At 44.1% G+C, this 17760-nt stretch overlaps 1 protein-coding gene across 7 annotated transcripts in view; it reads left to right on the top strand.

The window, feature by feature from the left end:
- The window catches only part of LOC120567967 (myomegalin-like), a 48098-nt gene extending 35114 nt beyond the window's left edge, over window positions 1–12984 (top strand). For 2 of the 7 annotated variants that reach the window (XM_039815104.1, XM_039815097.1), the window contains 23 exons: window positions 855–1059; window positions 1184–1300; window positions 1407–1666; window positions 1741–1955; window positions 2092–2209; window positions 2343–2460; window positions 2593–2647; window positions 4598–4845; window positions 4924–5028; window positions 5148–5309; window positions 5572–5829; window positions 5927–6058; window positions 6147–6263; window positions 6354–6543; window positions 6646–6767; window positions 8059–8295; window positions 8448–8549; window positions 8780–9000; window positions 9100–9243; window positions 9825–9963; window positions 10908–10954; window positions 11173–11227; window positions 12751–12984. In XM_039815104.1, the coding sequence (XP_039671038.1) occupies window positions 855–1059; window positions 1184–1300; window positions 1407–1666; window positions 1741–1955; window positions 2092–2209; window positions 2343–2460; window positions 2593–2647; window positions 4598–4845; window positions 4924–5028; window positions 5148–5309; window positions 5572–5829; window positions 5927–6058; window positions 6147–6263; window positions 6354–6543; window positions 6646–6767; window positions 8059–8295; window positions 8448–8549; window positions 8780–9000; window positions 9100–9243; window positions 9825–9963; window positions 10908–10954; window positions 11173–11227; window positions 12751–12881 (3498 nt within the window). In that variant the 3' untranslated portion in view covers window positions 12882–12984. The remainder of the gene's footprint in view (window positions 1–854; window positions 1060–1183; window positions 1301–1406; window positions 1667–1740; window positions 1956–2091; window positions 2210–2342; window positions 2461–2592; window positions 2648–4597; window positions 4846–4923; window positions 5029–5147; window positions 5310–5571; window positions 5830–5926; window positions 6059–6146; window positions 6264–6353; window positions 6544–6645; window positions 6768–8058; window positions 8296–8447; window positions 8550–8779; window positions 9001–9099; window positions 9244–9824; window positions 9964–10907; window positions 10955–11172; window positions 11228–12750) is intronic. The other 5 variants (XM_039815098.1, XM_039815100.1, XM_039815099.1 and 2 more) reach the window with 5 other exon arrangements.
- Window positions 12985–17760: the final 4776 nt, after the last annotated feature.

The following is a 17760-nucleotide window of genomic DNA, read 5'->3' as shown; positions in this document are numbered from 1 at the left end:
GAGAGACATCATGGCTTGCAAACAAGCAAAGCATGGCAGTTGGTTAAGGCCACACCCCCACCCTCCACCTTGCCTCCCCCTCCCCCCTCTCCTCCTCAATAGCATTTAAAGCTACAGACACAGAAATGGCACATACTAAGGAAAGCTCATTGTGGGACTGGCTCTGTTCTGCACCAAGGCTGAATTTCGGGAAATAGACTTCAGATACAGTATTAGGGGACCACTAAGGTCTATATAAAAGCATCCAAAGAGCACCATGTCACGGGACCTTTAAGTGAAAGTGCCAAATTTCAGTTGACTGGAAAAAGACCCTGTAAAAAGGCCTAATTAAAGACAGTTACATTTTTAAACTTACTGGCAATGAAGTATCACAAGTAACAGTTCATTTTGAGGATGGTTAGTGTTAAATAATGAATGCATTGAACTAATAAAATATTTGAATATTGTAAATATTCCAGCTTGCAATAAGTAACTTGAATCATGTTTTTAAGCTCATCAAATATTGAATCTCATTTGAAACTAGATTTTGATAAAGGGCTGCAGCCGGCAGATAAATTTAGCAAAAATGCTTTGTTACGTTTCACCTCTGTGAATTAAGCAATGTCTTTGCTGCTTGCATAGCAGATTTTAGTAAACTTTGCTGGAGCAGCGTTGTCCCCAGGCCCTGTCCTCCTCTTCTCATCACTGGGTCTCATTTACAGTCTCTATGTATGGGTGTTTTGTTCTTTTAGTCCTGTGTCCTGATTGCTGTGCCTGACTTTCCATGTTAAAATATTAACAGTAAGAGTCCTGCCATACTGTATGTCATTTCAAACATAAGCTCCTATACGTTAAAATGATGATTGCTGTTGCAGGAGGTGGAGCCTGCTGGTGACAGCAGTGAGGTGGGAGCGCTCTGGCAGGATATAGGGGAGGGTCTCCGTGAGCGGGCGGCCCGCCTGAGCTCCAGTCTGGCTCTGAGCCATCAGGAGAACAGAGAGCTGCAGGAAAGGCTGATGGTGTCTGAGGCCACGGTCCACGCTCAGGCTGAACAACTGAAGGACTACAGAGATCTGCTCAGTGAGTCACGCTCAGGAACATGTACAGTGTACAGGAACGCAGACATGTTATTTGACACATATAATAACTAAAAAGTGCTCCGAATCTTAAATCAAACAGTGATTTATTGCTCACGTCTCTGCAGCGGAGACATCGGTCCAGCAGGCCAGTAAGCAGGTGCAGGTGGATCTCCAGGATCTGGGTTATGAGACTTGTGGTCGCAGTGAGAACGAAGCTGAGAGAGAAGACGCCAGCAGCCCAGGTGACAAAGAAATCTCTCTCAAACTATAACATCCCATTGCATTCTCTCCAGCAAAACAACAAACATACTAATCCTCATTATGTCTCTTCATCTCTCCCTCCTTCAGAGTTTGACGACCTGGAGATGTGCACGTCACTGTCCCACCAACAGGACTACGAGGGTGCGGGCGGTAGCTGGTACGCTGGCAGCAGTAACACAGGCGCTTATGAAATGGGGGATGAGTCAGCCTCTCTCCAGCATCTGGTCCAGGATCTCCGCTCACAGCTGAGCCGCTGCCACAAGGTGATCCGTGGGCTGCAGCTGCGTGTCCGCTCCCTGTCTACCACCAGCGACTACGCCTCCAGCCTGGAGCGAACCCCACGCAAGGTACTGTTACGTTAACCAGCTGCTCTACATCACTGGTTAATGATGATGATGCCAATTTTATCCTCACCTTCTAGGTAAACTGGGCCTTTGAGACATCACCAGCCCCCAGTGGTGTGGAAGAGGATGAAGGCTGGATGTCTGACACCCAAGGGATTCGCTCAGGGCCTAAGCCCAGCAGGGAACTGCAAGAACTGATGACACGAGTTGCATCACTTGAGGCTCAGCTGAAGAGCTCCAGACTGGAGGGCAAAGGCCAAGAAGAGGAGGTGAAATGTGCCACCTGGCCCGGGTGAGTGGACAGAGAGCCCTGTGTACCGTAAAGCCCCTTTACTGTATCTAGAATCAGTTAACGGATGCACATGAGAATGATTCATCTGACTTTACAGCGCTCTATTAATACTGTGGTTCTTTTACTCCCTTCACAGGAAGTACAACTCTTTGATCCAGGCACAAGCTCGTGAGCTGTCCCACCTGAGGCAGAGGATGAGAGAGGGGCAAGGAGTCTGTCAAATCCTCACCCAGCACCTGGGTGATACCACCAAGGTACTGCAAACCATTCTGCACTAACCCAATGAATCATTGAGCCACGTTTGATCACATTTCTACATATTGCCAAAGAGGAGTGTTGATTTTTGTCGATTTTCTTATACCTGCTCAAATTCTCTACAACTTCCAGGCCTTCGAGGAGCTGCTGCGGGCCAATGATATTGATTACTACATGGGTCAGAGCTTTAGAGAGCAGTTGGCACAGAACTCTGCCCTGGCACAAAGAGTGGTCACCAAGATCAGTGGACGTAAGGAACAACTTCCCATATCTTCAATTCACAGTTCATGTTCATAGTTTCTCATTTTTGTGGTTATTTTATGCATAAATTGTCAACGTTTCATCTCCACTATCCTCTGTCTTTCCTGTTTTATGTCCATAGGCGAACGTGCAGAGAGCCATGATGACAAGACCAGCCATGAGTTGCTTGCCCTGCGGTGAGTCAGCCCTGGTATAGTGCTTTCAAAACTGAAAAAAATCTTAACCTTTGCAACAACAAAGCCAATGGTCTTCAGAATCACCTGCAGCATTGTGATCTGTGGGCCTCCCACAGAAGTTATTAGCTGACTTTGCAGAGCACCTACTCTGTCCTAGTGATTAGTTTAACTTATCGTGTGACACGCTGCGGCACACCACATGGCTCCTTATGGTGGAGAGGGGACAGAAGGTTGCTGTTAATCCACAGCATGGATCCTTAACTTGCTTTAGTTAAATAGACTTACAGTACAGGTGTCCCACCAGCTGGGCTTAAGAGGCTCAGTGTGACTGTGTGACAGTCCTACTGTGTTGCCTCATTCAGTCGCATCCAAGCTTAGTGGAAGACTGTTTCTGTTTGAAATATACTGAGTCACTTATTTATGGATTTATTTTATTTATTTACAACGACTGCAATTTCTTTCTTGAGTTTTTGTTTAAAATTCACTTTCTGAGTACTGATATTATTTAGAAGGTAGAAGTCAGCCAAGAGGTATTTTTTTGCTGGATCTTTACAGACAAGGCTTTCCCAGCTCAGGCTGTATTGCATCCAAGACTTAGTCTTTGTTTTCTGGACTGGACTGATGGTGTGATGGCTCCTCTGTGGAAATCCATGATTTCTAAGAAGAGCTCCATATACAGGGACTCTCTGTGGTCTTTTTCTACGGCTCGAGGCCAAACAAGAGAGACGGCTTTTCATAGGATGCTGTTGGAGAGGGACAGGGAGTTCATGCTTCGGCAACTGAAACAGTAAGGGAAGTTACCTAACATAGGCAGATTTACTTTAGGAGCTCCAAACAGACTAGGATTCATACATTTATGCTATATTATATTTAATGATGTATACATTGCAACATGGATGAAAATATGTATTCGAATAACAAAACAAAGCCACCTTTGCTAAACTTCTTTGCACTTTTTTAGGCTGCAGCACATATTATTTTCATTATCAATTAATCTTCTGATTATTTTCCCAATTTATTGGTGTTTATCATGTACGGCAAAGAAAAGCATCAGTTTCTCACATTTACGAAGCTGAAACCGGCATTCTTTTTTTCATTACCAGTAATTGATTGTCAAAATAGTTGCAAATACATTTTCTGTTGATTGACTAATCAACTAATTGTTGTCGCTCTACACTCTTCCTTTTGTTGTATGTTCTACTATTCGTGGATAATCATATGCAGATTATGTAGCGCTCCATTAAAAAACATTCTGTTGATCATTTTCAGTGATTATGATATTGAATTGAATGCCTTTTAAGTACAATGAAATTGTAGAGCCACTTTAGTAAGGTGCATCATCATTGTAACACATATAGATACAAAACTCATCTCACAACACACACACACACACACACACATACACGTACCGAATACATCCTACCCATCATTCATAGCAAACACTCTCTAAAGCACATCCTAACCATAACATAAAACACTTGCCCACTCTCACACTAAGTGGATAATAAATATTCTAATGTGGATAAAGTGCTGAGTAACAGTGCAAAATGCATCATTAAAAAAAGTTTAGCTTCATTGAAGACTGTTATTGCTTTGGGAAAGAAACTATTCCTAAATCTACTAGTCCTTGTTTTTAGACATCTGTAACATCTCCCTGAGGGCAGGAGTTCAAACAGTGGGTGACCAGGGTGAGAACAGTCCTGTGTAATTTTGGTGGCTTTTGAGAAACGAGATAAATGTAATGCCTGGCAACAGTGTGTTTATTTTGTTGTTAGTGACAAAATACAAACATATCGTGTAAAATGTAAGTATAACAAAAGATCTACCGATCTTGTGAACGGCAAGGAAATGTCAAGCAGCTATTAGTAGCCTATTGTTTACATCCTTTTTCTTTCATTAATAGCTATCAGCTCAGACTGTAATGGTTGATGCTATTGTGTGCACATGCAGGCTGAGTAAGGAGCTTCAGCAGAAAGATAAAATCATCGAGTCACTCCACACCAAGCTGCAGCAGCGTCCGGAGACCCCGTCCAGCTGCCACGCTCTGTCTGAGACCACCGACCAATCAGACAGAACGTCCCTGGTGTCCGATGAGTACAGAACCAATGAAGACTTGGATCTGTGCTCCGATTTAGACGCCAGAGAATATCAGGAGGAGCACCGGCTGCGCCAACCAGGACACGGATCCGAACAAGACGGTAAAGTTTATTGTTCCACCTTCTCCATACCTGTAAAAGGCCTCTTCTATCCTCTCACGTTCCATTCCCCTCCTTTAGTCCGTCCATCTATCCCTCCTCCTCATGGCTTCCTCAAGACCTCCAGCAGCTGTCCCAACATGCTTTGCTCAGCCCCTGTGGGTTTGACCAGTCAGTCCTACAGAGGTATGGGACTCACAGATGGCTATGATATGCAAAGTACCCCCCAAAAAAATCACATTTTCTTTTTCCTCTTCCTCCTCCTTCATATTCTGTATGTGTCACTTCCTCTCATTCTCCTTCAGCCATTTTCAGTGAGCCTGTCTCCTACTCCCTCTCTGTCCCCCCTGGCCCTGACGTCTGGGGTAGAGAAGTCACTTCTGACCCCCGGCCCAGGGCCCTGTCTGTGATCGCTGTTCGCCCAGAGCTGGACACGCTGCACAAACAGATGAATGCGCAGAACAGGGGTGAGGGGCCGGGGAGGAGGGGGGTGTTCATGTGGGAAAAGTGTAAATAAAGACATAACTTTCATAATACCTCCTGTTAGCCACCATCAAACTCGCAAATTAAATTCCTCTGTTGTCCTGTGAGCGTTTTCACATCATGTTTCACACACTTTACTCTTTTGTGTGTGTGTGTGTGTTGTGTGTGTGTGTGTGTGTGTGTGTGTGTGTGTGTGTGTGTGTGTGTGTGTGTGTGTGTGTGTGTTGTATGTGCGTGTGGTTACAGGCTTTGCAGTTCCCCATGACAAGGCTCTGTTCCCTCTCTCGCCGGGTGCCCACAACCAGCACGACCTCTCCAGCTACAGCCAGCTATCCCATCATGCCTTTCAACAGTATCAGCTGGGTGGCATTCCCGAAGGCCACTCGCTGAAGTCTGACTCAGGTCTAGTGACGGGAGGGACTTTGTGGGACATGGAGAACATGGCTCAGCAGGTTGGAGGCTACTCTGGACCATCGGGACTCCAGCAAGGAAGCAGCCATGCAGGTGGGAATACTGTTTTCTATTAGTAAAGTACACTTGAGCAAGCAGACACAGAAGAGTCAAATGATTACAATATTATTGTTATGCTGTTTGTCTCTAGGGGTAAATTTGATAGAGGAGCACCTGCGGGAGGTGAGGTGTCTCCGTCAGCGTCTGGAGGAGTCCATTAGGACCAATGAGAGGCTCCGACAGCAGCTGGAAGAGAGACTGGCCTTGACTGGCCGTGATGGAGGTATTGTAGCCCTCACCGCAACATTGCCACTTATTTCTCTTTATGTAAGAAATTGCATCAAATTCCTTCTGTTTTTTTTTATCTCCAGGGGCACCAACAAACATCTACATTCAGGGTCTGGACACAGTCACTCAACTGTCCAATGAGATCAGAGTTCTGAAGGAAGAGAACATGGGTCTACAGTCACGCCTGCAGGCCAGTACAGGTACTTCATCTAAATGCCAACTAAAGCTTTCATGGTAATCATCTGGAACATATGCGTGTTAACCTATTTTGAACCCTCCTCTTGCCTCAGACACATGTGAGGAGGTGGTGCAGTTGCGGGAGACGGTGTTTACAGCACGTGCCCGCCTGAAACAAGCAGAGCTGGAGGCAGAGCAGTGGAAAGAGGAGCTAAGACGACTTCAGGCTCACAGCCAGGAGCAGGGACAGCAGATACACATATTAAGGCAGGAACGGCAGGCCAGTCAGCAGAAAACCAACAGGTTGGTGTGTGTGTATACAGATTAAATCAAACAGTGACTCGTACTTGTCGGTGTGTATACCTATCTATTCTCTGACTGTAATGTACTGGGATGTATCCTCAGGCTCCAGCATGAGGTGTCTCTCCTGCAGCAGCAGCTGTGTGAGAGCAGAGAGCTCATCCACTCCCTGCAGAGTGAACTACAAGTGTACGATCGAGTGTGTTCCAGCACAAAGGCCAACAAAGGTCAGTGTGTTCGTTGTACACTAGCTATAGCTACTACACTAGCTACATTAATATAAAATATCTATCTATCTGTCTATCTGTCTATCTATCTATCTATCTATCTATCTATCTATCTATCTATCTATCTATCTATCTGTCTGTCCATCTCCATCCTCCCATTTTTTAAAATCAAAATCTTTTTATTTAGTTTTCAGTATAACAACGTACAAAGCTGTCGATTTGTTAAAGACAGGTTATATGAAAGGAATAAATAAGAAACAGCGTATGCCACATATATCCAACCAACAACAATAAAAGAAATACTCAAATACTCAAAAGAATCCCTCCCATATCACTGCCAGTGAGCACATGTCAGTATCAGCCTGTCACAATGAAAATCCACGATAAGCGAATGGATAGACTGTAATTCCATTAAAGTGTGCTTGATTAATAAGTATTTATAAAGCCTGGAATGAGTTCAAAAAAGGTCCCCATGCTTTCCGAAACCTTGCATTTGAATACTGAAGCGAGAACTTGATTTATACATTGATTGATATATAGGGCATAATATCTGTCAGCCATTGTGTATGAGTGGGCGGGGCAGGTTCCCTCCACCTTAGCAGAATTACTCGCCGGGCCAGAAGAGAGGCAAAAGATATAGTGCGTCGTTTATCCGCAGTTAATCTAACCTCCTCTTTAGTGACCCCAAAAAGAGCAATTAGAGGATTTGGTTCCAATATGATATTAAACACCTGAGATAATGTTTTGGAAGACCTCCATCCAGACCTTGCTAAGGCTTGGGACATGACCAATACATATGAATAAGAGAGGCTTCAGAAATTTTACATTTAACGCAGAGTGGGCTAACGTCAGGGTACATAGTAGATAGTTTGGCTGTTGAGATATGAGCCCTATGAACCACTTTGAATTGGATAAGGCAGTGGCGAGCACATAGAGGTGGAATTAACCAGTTTAAGAACTATCCTCCCGTTTTAAGTAAAATACTTTGGCGCCATCTGGGGATAGTATTAAGAATGGCATTGGGTAGACCGGGGACACTGAGATGAAATAGATTGTTCAAATTTGATTTGTTTCATTTCACGGATACCATCAGAACAGTTTGACAGATGCTATAATTACAAATGTATCTACATTATACCTTTAAACATCTACCCAAGTCCTGTCAAACATGTAAATCAAAGTTCTATTGTATTGTTGTGCTGGTATGAAACCCTCCAAACCCTCCAAAAGAGCGCTGAAGCAGGTGTCTGTCCAGTCAGCACTCTGCAGTGATTGTGTGTCCTGTCTTCAGGCTACCTGTGTGAGCTCCCAGGTCTGCCGGTGGAGCTGGGGGAGCTGCTCGGGGAGGTGAGGAGTCTGCGAGCCCAGCTGCAAAACAGCGTCCAGGAGAACAGTGCTCTCAAACAGCTGGAGCTCCACAAGCAGCTGGAGCAGAAGCTGGGTGTGGGCTCTCCTCGGACCCCCTCCCTCTCCGCCCTCACTGCCAGCCCTCAGAGAGAGAACTTCTACAGGCGACAGCTGCTGCACGGTGAGACAGACAGACAGACAGACAGACAGACAGCGGCTCCAGGATATTATGACACCAACATTAACAACACAACATTTTTGAGAAGGCTCAGTGTGCTGTGGTGTGGTTTGCTGTGTGTCCAAGCCTGGTTTGTGTATCTGTTTGCTCCACAGACCCAGCTCCGTCTCCACCAGTCAGGGACATTGGTCTGTTTAACTGTGGGTCCCCCGGTCCTCCCTACTCAGACCTGGATGACAGCCATAGCACTGCCAATGGTGTGACTTAAACTGCACTGCATGACCGCAACTTAATCTGTCTTTCATTTGTGGACTGGTTGTAAAGAGATTGTATTGCTCTCTGTAACAGTAGTCATTTCTTGTCTTAATTGCAATGTGCCTGACAGAATATAGTTTTAATCACAAAATTCTCTCTTGCAATACAATGAAATACAATAATGTCATTCAGAGTCCAGTTCCAAAATACAATAATGCTCTTTTACCTCCAGCAGACCCTCTTGACCCTCACTCTGAGCTGGAGGGGGAGGCCCCAGACGGATCGTTTGCGAACCGTAACGGCCGCCACGCCATCGGTCACGTGGATGACTTCAGCGCTCTTCAGCAGCAAGTCCTAGAGGGACGGAGCCTCGTCCAGCGCATGGAGACAACCCTGCAGGCCTGTCTCGGCCCACCGCTGCTGGAGAGCAACCAGCAGCACAGCAGTGAGCTGGTGAGAACCGAAAGACCAAAGAAGATCTTTTTTTAAATAAAACAATGGCAGCAAATGATGACTATGGAGCGTAGATATCTAACTGAGCTCTGTATGCAGGTCTTGGACTATGGATGTGTAAAAAGTCTGCTGTCCAACACCAAGACTCTGAGGCAGATCCTGGAAGAGGCGATGTCTCTCCTGAAGATGTTCTGGAGAGCAGCTCTGCCCAGCACTGATCCCTCCATCCAGAACCTTAAGAAGGTTTGGGACACATAATGATATCTTCATGACTAATCTGATCTTTCAAAGTATAAGCCGGGGCGATACACTATATTTGCGTTATTGTCAACAATTCCCATTACATGAAAAGACCAAAACCAACAATGTATTAGTCTCTAAGTATGGTCCATCCACAGCATGTCTGTTGCACTCAGCCCCAAGCCCATGTGCTACTACTGAAGAAGTACATCTTTTAAACAGGTCGCAAATGTATATTTTCCTTTTCAAACAAGGTTAAATAATTTCCTAAAAACTGTATTTTAAACCTAAAATACAGTGCTCATGTTCATACTGATGAAGGAACATGACACCCGGAGCACCGGGGTGACTCAAGATGTGTTTTTATATGGTTTTGGACAACAATGGAGTCACAGAGAAATAATCTATATTAGGCTACATAGGTAATACTACTAGTATGACAGATTTATTGTTACGAAAAATATATAATATCACCAGAGCTATCCTTTAAAGAGCTTTGTGTGTGTGTGTGTGTGTGTGTGTGTGTGTGTGTGTGTGTGTGTGTGTGTGTGTGTGTGTGTGTGTGTGTGTGTGTGTGTGTGTAGGAGCAGTGTATGCAGGAGGAGATCTTGTCTCTGAAACTGCGTATATCAGAGCAGGAAGAGGTTCTTAAAGGGACGATTCAGAGACTGAGGAGCACCAGCCGCACCAAGGAGAACATGGAGCACTTCATAGTCAACCAGTGTAAGTTTTTCTGTGTGTGTGTGTGTGTGTGTGTGTGTGTGTGTGTGTGTGTGTGTGTGTGTGTGTGTGTGTGTGTGTGTGAAAGAGAGAGAGAGAGATCATGAGAGAGACTCGGGGCGTAACAGACGAAAAAGCAGTAGGTCTTGGATGCACAGACATGCAAAGGGAATTTCACGGTCAGGAAAATAACAAGCGCTGCTTCTGCGCTGGTCGGTGCACTGCTACGAAAACAGGGCCCAGAGTGTGAGAAGAAAGAAATGTAGAAAGAGAGAACCTCATAAGGTATGTGTAAAGGAAGTGAGAAAAAGAGCTTCTCAGCAGACAACATTGCTTGTCCCTTCTGGAAAGTGTAGAGAAATTCCAGGTTGAGTATTGGACAGGGAACACTCTTGCATCTCAGGTCCAAATGATACAAAAACCTGAAGGGAAAGGTGTTACTGTGATTTGCTTGTTAATGTTTGCAGGACATCAAGTTTTGATATGTGTAGGGCTGCACACTATATCGTTTTTTTTAACGCCTTCGCGATATCAACTGTCGCAATGAACACATTGCGAAAGGCTGCGACGTATCGCGAAAGACACTCAGATTGTTTGTGTTAGTTTAAAGTAAAAAAATATCAGTAGAAAACTGCACTTTGCACATGTAAAATGTAACGGTCATTCTTTTCTTAGTGGTGCCTTCAATAAAAGAATGTTGGAAACGATTTCCTGTCATTTGTTTTAAACGCAACACGCAATTTGTTGTATTTTAGCAGAATACTGAAAGCAGCAGAACTGAGTACACTTCAGTGCCTGTTTATTTATAAGTAATACCATTATCGCGATATTCATCAACGTTATCGCACATGCATGTATACACTCATATTGTGCAGTCCTAGATATGTGTGCTCGTTTAGTTTTGAAATAACAATATAAACATCTTTTTTTTTTTTTTTTTTTTGCAGTGTCAAGGACTCGTGATGTGCTTAAGAAAGCCAGGACAAATTTAGAGGTTAGCAAAAATTCCCCATCATATCCCGGATATTAAACGTAGGTTATCTGTGTGCATACTCCATAGGTCACCGTAATACTGTATGTGTATCAGTGTTGTGTCGTGATGTCCCTTGGTGTCTTTATGATGTAAGTTCATCACTTTTGGCCTTTCTGCCTCACTTGTTCCTTCGTCCTGCATTTGTCTCTCCTCTCCTCCTTTAAACCCCCCCCCCCCAGAAGAACGAGCTGAGACTTTCCTCTCTAAGCTCCTCCTCTTCCTCTCCTTACGCTGGTAATTGTTTGACATTTTGTGATCTTGCAAACAGGTAGATGTTGTCCCAGATAACTGTATTTCAAAAAGCTGACTGCGGTAGTTTAGGCCTACTGGTCAAACTGTAGGTGTAAAAGCAAATGTGAGGGTGACTCTGTGCTCTGGGGCAGCTTTTACCTCCGTGTGGATTTGCCTTTTCTAACCACGCCGACGTCACTGCTTTACCATCCCGTCACAGCAAACTGCATCCTGCTTTAACTAACTTTGTATGTACTTCATAAGAGAGAAATAAAGCATGGGAAGTTGTCCTAAGTGGGAAAAAAAGCTGACCAAACACACACGCAAGCACGCACGCACACACACACACACACACACACGCACGCACACACACACACACGCACACACGCATGCACGCACACACAAAGCTCCACGAAGGACTTTCTTAACTCAGCTGTTAAAGGCCACGAGTTGTTCCTGAAGCCACAACACCGACACCAAATTGCATACACACCCATCAACTAAGCCGCCACTGCAAGTGTTGTTTACTTCAAGACGTCCCCTGTATTAAAGTTGAGTCTATTCATAGTTTCAGACCCCCCCAACCCCTCCCACACAGTTAGCGCCAAAATAAGCACACACTGCATAGTTTCCATTCAGTGTGTATGCTGTCACGTATGCTGTCATGCTTGTCATAAAGGTGTCGCCCTACAATCTTCGGATTGAGCGGAGCCACAAACACCTAGATTCATTCACACCACAAGGCACTCACACACAGGAAAAACAGTGTGTGTGTGTGTGTGTGTGTGTGTGTGTGTGTGTGTGTGTGTGTGTGTGTGTGTGTGTGTGTGTGTGTGTGAGAGTGAGAGTGAGAGTGAGACAAAGAACTTGAGTAACCGTAACCTCATTCACAGCGTCTCATCTGCAAGCTTTTAGGAATGTTTTTAAGACTAACATTACACACAGTAAACTACTTCTTGCTGTGGACTTTCTTGTTTTTAAAAGGAATAGTTTGACTTTTTAGGTTTGACTTTCTTGCTGAGAGTTAGATGAGACGAGTGATTGTCTTGTTTGTATGTTAAATATGATGCTACCGCCAGGAGACCGTTAGCCTAGCTTTGCGTAAAGACTGGAAACAGCTAGCCTGGCTCCATCTGAAGGTAACAACATCTTCCTACCTATAGCTACACCTCCAATTAACTCTAATTAGCCGAGACTTTTAGAGCTACTGCACCCGGTCACGGAATAATCTAGCTCATAACTGGTAGGGGGATTTCTGGATGGATATATTTATTTTTACACTTAGGCAGCGCCAGACTGGCTCATTCCACCTGTTTCCAGTCTTTAAGCTAACCGTCTCCTGGCTGTAGCTTCAGACATGACAGTAATATCTTCTCATCTCATCAACTCTTGGCAAGAAAGCACATAAGCGAATTAGCCAAAATGTGGAACTGTTCCTTTAACATTTCACCTCGCCAGCAGTTTGTCACTTTTATCAGCCTGTATAAGGATTGTTGAATAATAACTTTCCCGCTCTCTAAACGCAGCTGAGGACCCAGGAGGTGCTGCCAGAGAGCGGCCTGCTGATCGCGGTTTCCTGAAGGCCGGCGGTGGCTCCGGGGCTGCAGCCAATCAGCGTCCAGCAGCGAGGAAGCGCAGCAGCCAATGCCTGCTTTAAACTTTTAAAGAACCAGCCTCAACGCTACCACCTCTGACCTCTAACCTCTATGCTGAAACAGCCAAGACCCCTCCCCCGCCCCCACCACCCACCCCCCACCCCCACCCCCACCCCACCCCCCTCCAGCTGCCCACACCAGCCGTCCTTGTCCCACCCAACCTCCCCAGCCTCCGTCCAGCCATGTGAGTGCTTCCACCACCTTCCTCCTCCAGGACCGTGAGCCTTACCAAACTCCCTTCACCCCAGCGCCGATTTCCTCTCACTCTCCACCCCCTCCCACCACATGTACGATTGTCTTTGAGTGATACAGTCGGCAGTTTGCCTCGTCGTGTGTGCAGCAGAAGAAGGGCTTTGAAATGTGCCTCTGGTGGTTTCAGTGACGTGCGTCCTACTGACGGAGCTGGTTGATAAGATGCTCCTAGACACTGATCCCAGACCAGGTCGGGGTTCTTAATCTGGTTTCAGTAAAGGTATTTTGGTCGCATTGGGTTTGTAGCACAGAAACTTTCAGGATATTTGTCCCTGATTTAGACATTTGACAAAAAAAAAGAAGGAATTTTCAAGGTAGAATTTTTAAAAATCTTAAAAAAATAACCCGTGGACTTGAAAGAAGTCCAGAAGTTTCTATCGTACACCCCTGGATCTGTATCTAAGAGCATCCTCTTCTGAGAGCCAGACAGCCTGTGGACGGAATAGTTGTTTGTGCATGTTTAATCGTGGCTTGAGAGAGGAATTCTGCACACACACACACACGCACATACGTATAACTGTATGTGTGATCGAAAAACGGCTCACTCAAAGACCAATCTTCCTCAACTTTTAACTGCCACAGAAATGCAAGTTTACTTCTCGTGGCACTTTTATTAACAAGGACCTTATTTTTTTGCAAATGCAATGCAAAGAACAATGACACCCACGATGTATCACACAGTGGAGGAATGTAGAGGGGCGTAGGCGATCACTGCTGAGTCGTCGTGTACCAGCTGTATCTGTATTTGTGGAAGAAGCGTATTAATGCTTTGTCAGCCATCAGCCAAGGGTTATGATTAGCAGAACAAAAGCCAGAGAAAGGTTCCATTTTAGTCACAAGCCTCCTCTTTAAAGGTCCTATTGATATCGATGGAATTTGAAGTACTGAATAAGTCAAAAACAAGGGAGTGGGGTCAATTAAATGCTCAAAGTTCCGATCAGTCTGGTTGGTTGTGATTTGGGAGCAGGATGTACTCTAGAATATGTAATAAAAAAAATAAAAAAAAGAGGTTAAAGTGCTCAAATGGAACCAGGCTAAACGCGTATTCAAGCTCCTCTGTAGGAGTTCTCATACGAGCATGTGCAATAATGATGCTGATTTTTGAATGATCATGCTGCACCGGGTTATTATTATTATTTCTTTGCTTGACACTGGATTATTAGTCACACTCCTAATAACGTTAGGACACAATCAGTGTTACGATTGTACTTTTTACCAGAGTGTTGATGCATGACAGAGATGGTAAAATCTAAGCTATGGAGCAGGGGATTGCCAATACTTGCCAAAGTTTGAACTTTGAACTCTTCACTTTGACTTGCCTTATCCATGCGAATGACAAAAGCCCAGGTCTGACCAGACCGTAGGGATACCGAGGTGTCTTTTCTTTCAGAGGGCCTTTAGAACCACAGAGACGGTAACCGTTAGACAGCTGACTCCATTTATTTAGAATTGTGCGACGGAAATGAGCTCCTTTTTTGGACCAAAACTCAACAGAGTGGATTATTATTAGCACGTGGCCATATGCTATTGTCTTTTTGTTATTTCTCTTGGTTCAGGCCGTCTCAGCATTCCCATGGCAATGGCAATATATGTTATCAAGTTCTTATAGACGATCCAAACTTTGGCAGGCTACTGGTTTCACTCACTGTTCAAATTTAGTTTGATGTGTTCTTGCTGTACATTTGCCATTTTATGCTGTAAATAACCTGCTTCTTCTGTATGAACTTTTGTGTGTGTGTGTGTGTGGGTGTGTGTGTGTGTGCGTGTGATTTAAAGCTCTGTATAAAGTCGGAGGAATCGCGTGTGTGTGGTGGGAACAAAAAATCTTTTATTGTTATTATTGTTGTGTGGGTGGGGGGGGAAATTTTTTTTTTTATTTAAAAATATTAATAATAGGGGTTTGCTCCATCCCCTCTCCCACCCTCACAGTATTATATAAGGGTAGTGTGGGTTTAATTCACTTTCAATAATTGTCTTGGGGGGGGGGGGGAAGAAAAAAAAAAAAACAAACCAACAATACCAAAAAAAAAAAAAACCAAAACCCCCCCCCCCCCCCCAAAAAAAATAAAGTTGCTTTTCCTTGCTTCCCTTAAAAATTCGCGGCCCCCCCCAACAACCCCCCCGTGGGAGAAAAAACCGCCCTTCCCCCCTCTGCCCTCCCCTGAGATCTGCCAAATTAGGTTTTGTTTGCGCTCGAGTCTTCAGAAAAAGACAAAAGTTGCCAAGTGTTTCAAGAGATAAAAAGTTCGATATTTCCTTTTTGACATTTGAGACGTTTAAAGGGGAAAGTTTTGAAGAATTGTCTACTGTAAAAAATAAAACAAACAGCCAATGACTGATGAAGATTGTGAAAGCACCTTGTTAGAGCGTAAACAAAGCCTTTTTAGCTATTTGTTATTAAGAAGGGATTCAAACGGCAGTTTGAAACAACGTATCGTTGGTCCTGAGTTGCGTATGTATATAGTGCTATTTGATTGGTGCAGCTTGTATGTGATCGGAAAGCAGCTTTTTCTGAGTTTGTGCATAATGAACTAGAAAGCCGATGCAGGACTCCTGGATGGATCCTGTCTCTGATGACAGCTGAACAGTTTGCTGTGTTGGAAAAAGTATTATCAATTAAAGATTTTGGGAAAGAATGAATAAAACTCTTTAAAAGCTTGTGTAGTTTACTTTTGGTTCTGATTCATTGTTTGTGTGTAACTTTGTTCATTAAAGAGTATCTCAACACCAGGCTTGACCAACTGCCACTTTGCTCGTTTGAAAGCCATGATGTCTCTCTCTCTCTCATGGGTGTGCCAAATTCTCTGGGCGGGCAAAGCAGAGAAAGGGGAGGTAACCTTGCTCCTTATGACCTCATAAGGAGAAGATTCCAGATCGGCCCATCTGAGCTTTCATTTTCTCAAAGGCAGAGCAGGATACCCAGGGCTCGGTTTACACCTATCGCCATTTCTAGCCACTGGGGGACCATAGGCAGGCTGGGGGAACGCATATTATATGTTAAAAAACCTCATAAAGTGAAATTTTCATGCCATGGGACCTTTAAAAACTCAAACTTGACTGGATTGGTAAAAGAGTAACAGGCAGACATAAAAATTATGCAGGGGCAATAAGTGTCTTTATCCCAGAATTTAAAAAAAAGTCGGACAAAATATACAATCATCAAGACAAAAAAAATAAAACATAGAATATCTAAAAATGTGTATGGATTTAATGAAACTAAACTGAACAAATACACTTGAAACTTGCTTAAAAGAACATACAAAATGTCATTGACCCAGAACACAGGCTTCTTACACCAGACCCGGAAAAAAAAGAGAGAAGACAAACCGATAGGAATTAGGACCAGCGTGTCCTCTCTTTATTTGCAAACAAGTAAAACCTTGCACAGTGAACCGTCACACTGGTTCAGTAAAGCACTTTAAAACATTCATGAACGGTTGTAAAATTCAAGTTTTGGTTTGTAACCTTAAAACACCACATCCACGGCGCTTGTCCACGCTCCCTTATCACAGCCGCAACGCTGAAAAACTCTTTGGACAGAACTTCGTGGCTAGGCTCGACATTCACTGAATACTTTCAGAGCGTCTAGTTGAACACCAACAGGATTTATGAAAGCCCCTTTCAATGTCTGCAGAGTATATCAACCATGTACGTGCTGTACTGCAAGTCCAGACAATTAAACAGCATGAGTTACACGTGACAAAAAAATGTACTTTCAAAGCCACCGTACCTCAAAATACAGATTATCTTAAAGTGCTCATATTATGTTCATTTCCAGGTTCATACTTGTATTCAGAGGTTATATCAGAATAGGTTTACATGGTTTAATTTTCTAAAAACACCATCTTTTTGTCGTACTACACATTGCTGCAGCTCCTCTTTTCACCCTGTGTGGTGAGCTCTGTTTTAGCTACAGAGTGAGGGATCACACTTCTGTTCCATCTTTGTTGGACGTCCACATGCGCGGTAGCTAGGTAAAGACTACTAGCCAGTCAGAAGCAGAGTCTGAGGGCGTGCCACGCTAGCAGCTAGGCGAGCATTATAACGTGTGTTACAAAGTGACGCACTTTCATCTCTGAAGTAAAGGCTGGACTACAGTAGAGCTGTTTGTGAACAGTGTTTTCTGTTGGAGATGGTAAGTCCCTTTTGGGGGGGGTGGGGGGGACTTTTTCACTTTAGCCTCTTTCCAACCAAGTAGTTACAGGAACGTAGTTATAGGAACAGTCCACTTCTAAACAGTTCTACTAACTACTCTCCCCAAAACCGTTTTTTTTTGCCATTTCTTTTGCCACACTGGCCAAGTGGCCATAGGGACTGACCTTTTGTTATTATAACACAGCCATCTAACCACCACTATGCGGAACAGCGAAAAAACCCTGCCCTGAAGTAGGAGCTGAAAGAGTTACAGGGACTGTGGCCAAAGGAACTTAATAATCCCCAAATTGGTCAAGTCAGAATACAAGAAAAAAAAAAAAAGAGTTCTAGGAACGTTGTGTTCTAGGAACTGCAAAAATCCCTCCGGTCGGAAAGTGGCTTTTGTAAAGCTATTACATGCACAAAAAAGATTTTATATATATATATATAACACAATAAAGTAAAGGGGAAAAGCCAAAAAGCATAATATGAGCA

Source organism: Perca fluviatilis, chromosome 11 (genome assembly GCF_010015445.1).
Source record: "Perca fluviatilis chromosome 11, GENO_Pfluv_1.0, whole genome shotgun sequence".
NCBI classification, from domain to species: domain Eukaryota; kingdom Metazoa; phylum Chordata; class Actinopteri; order Perciformes; family Percidae; genus Perca; species Perca fluviatilis.
Note: the sequence above shows the minus strand (reverse complement) of the source record. Positions and strands in the feature narration are given on the sequence as shown.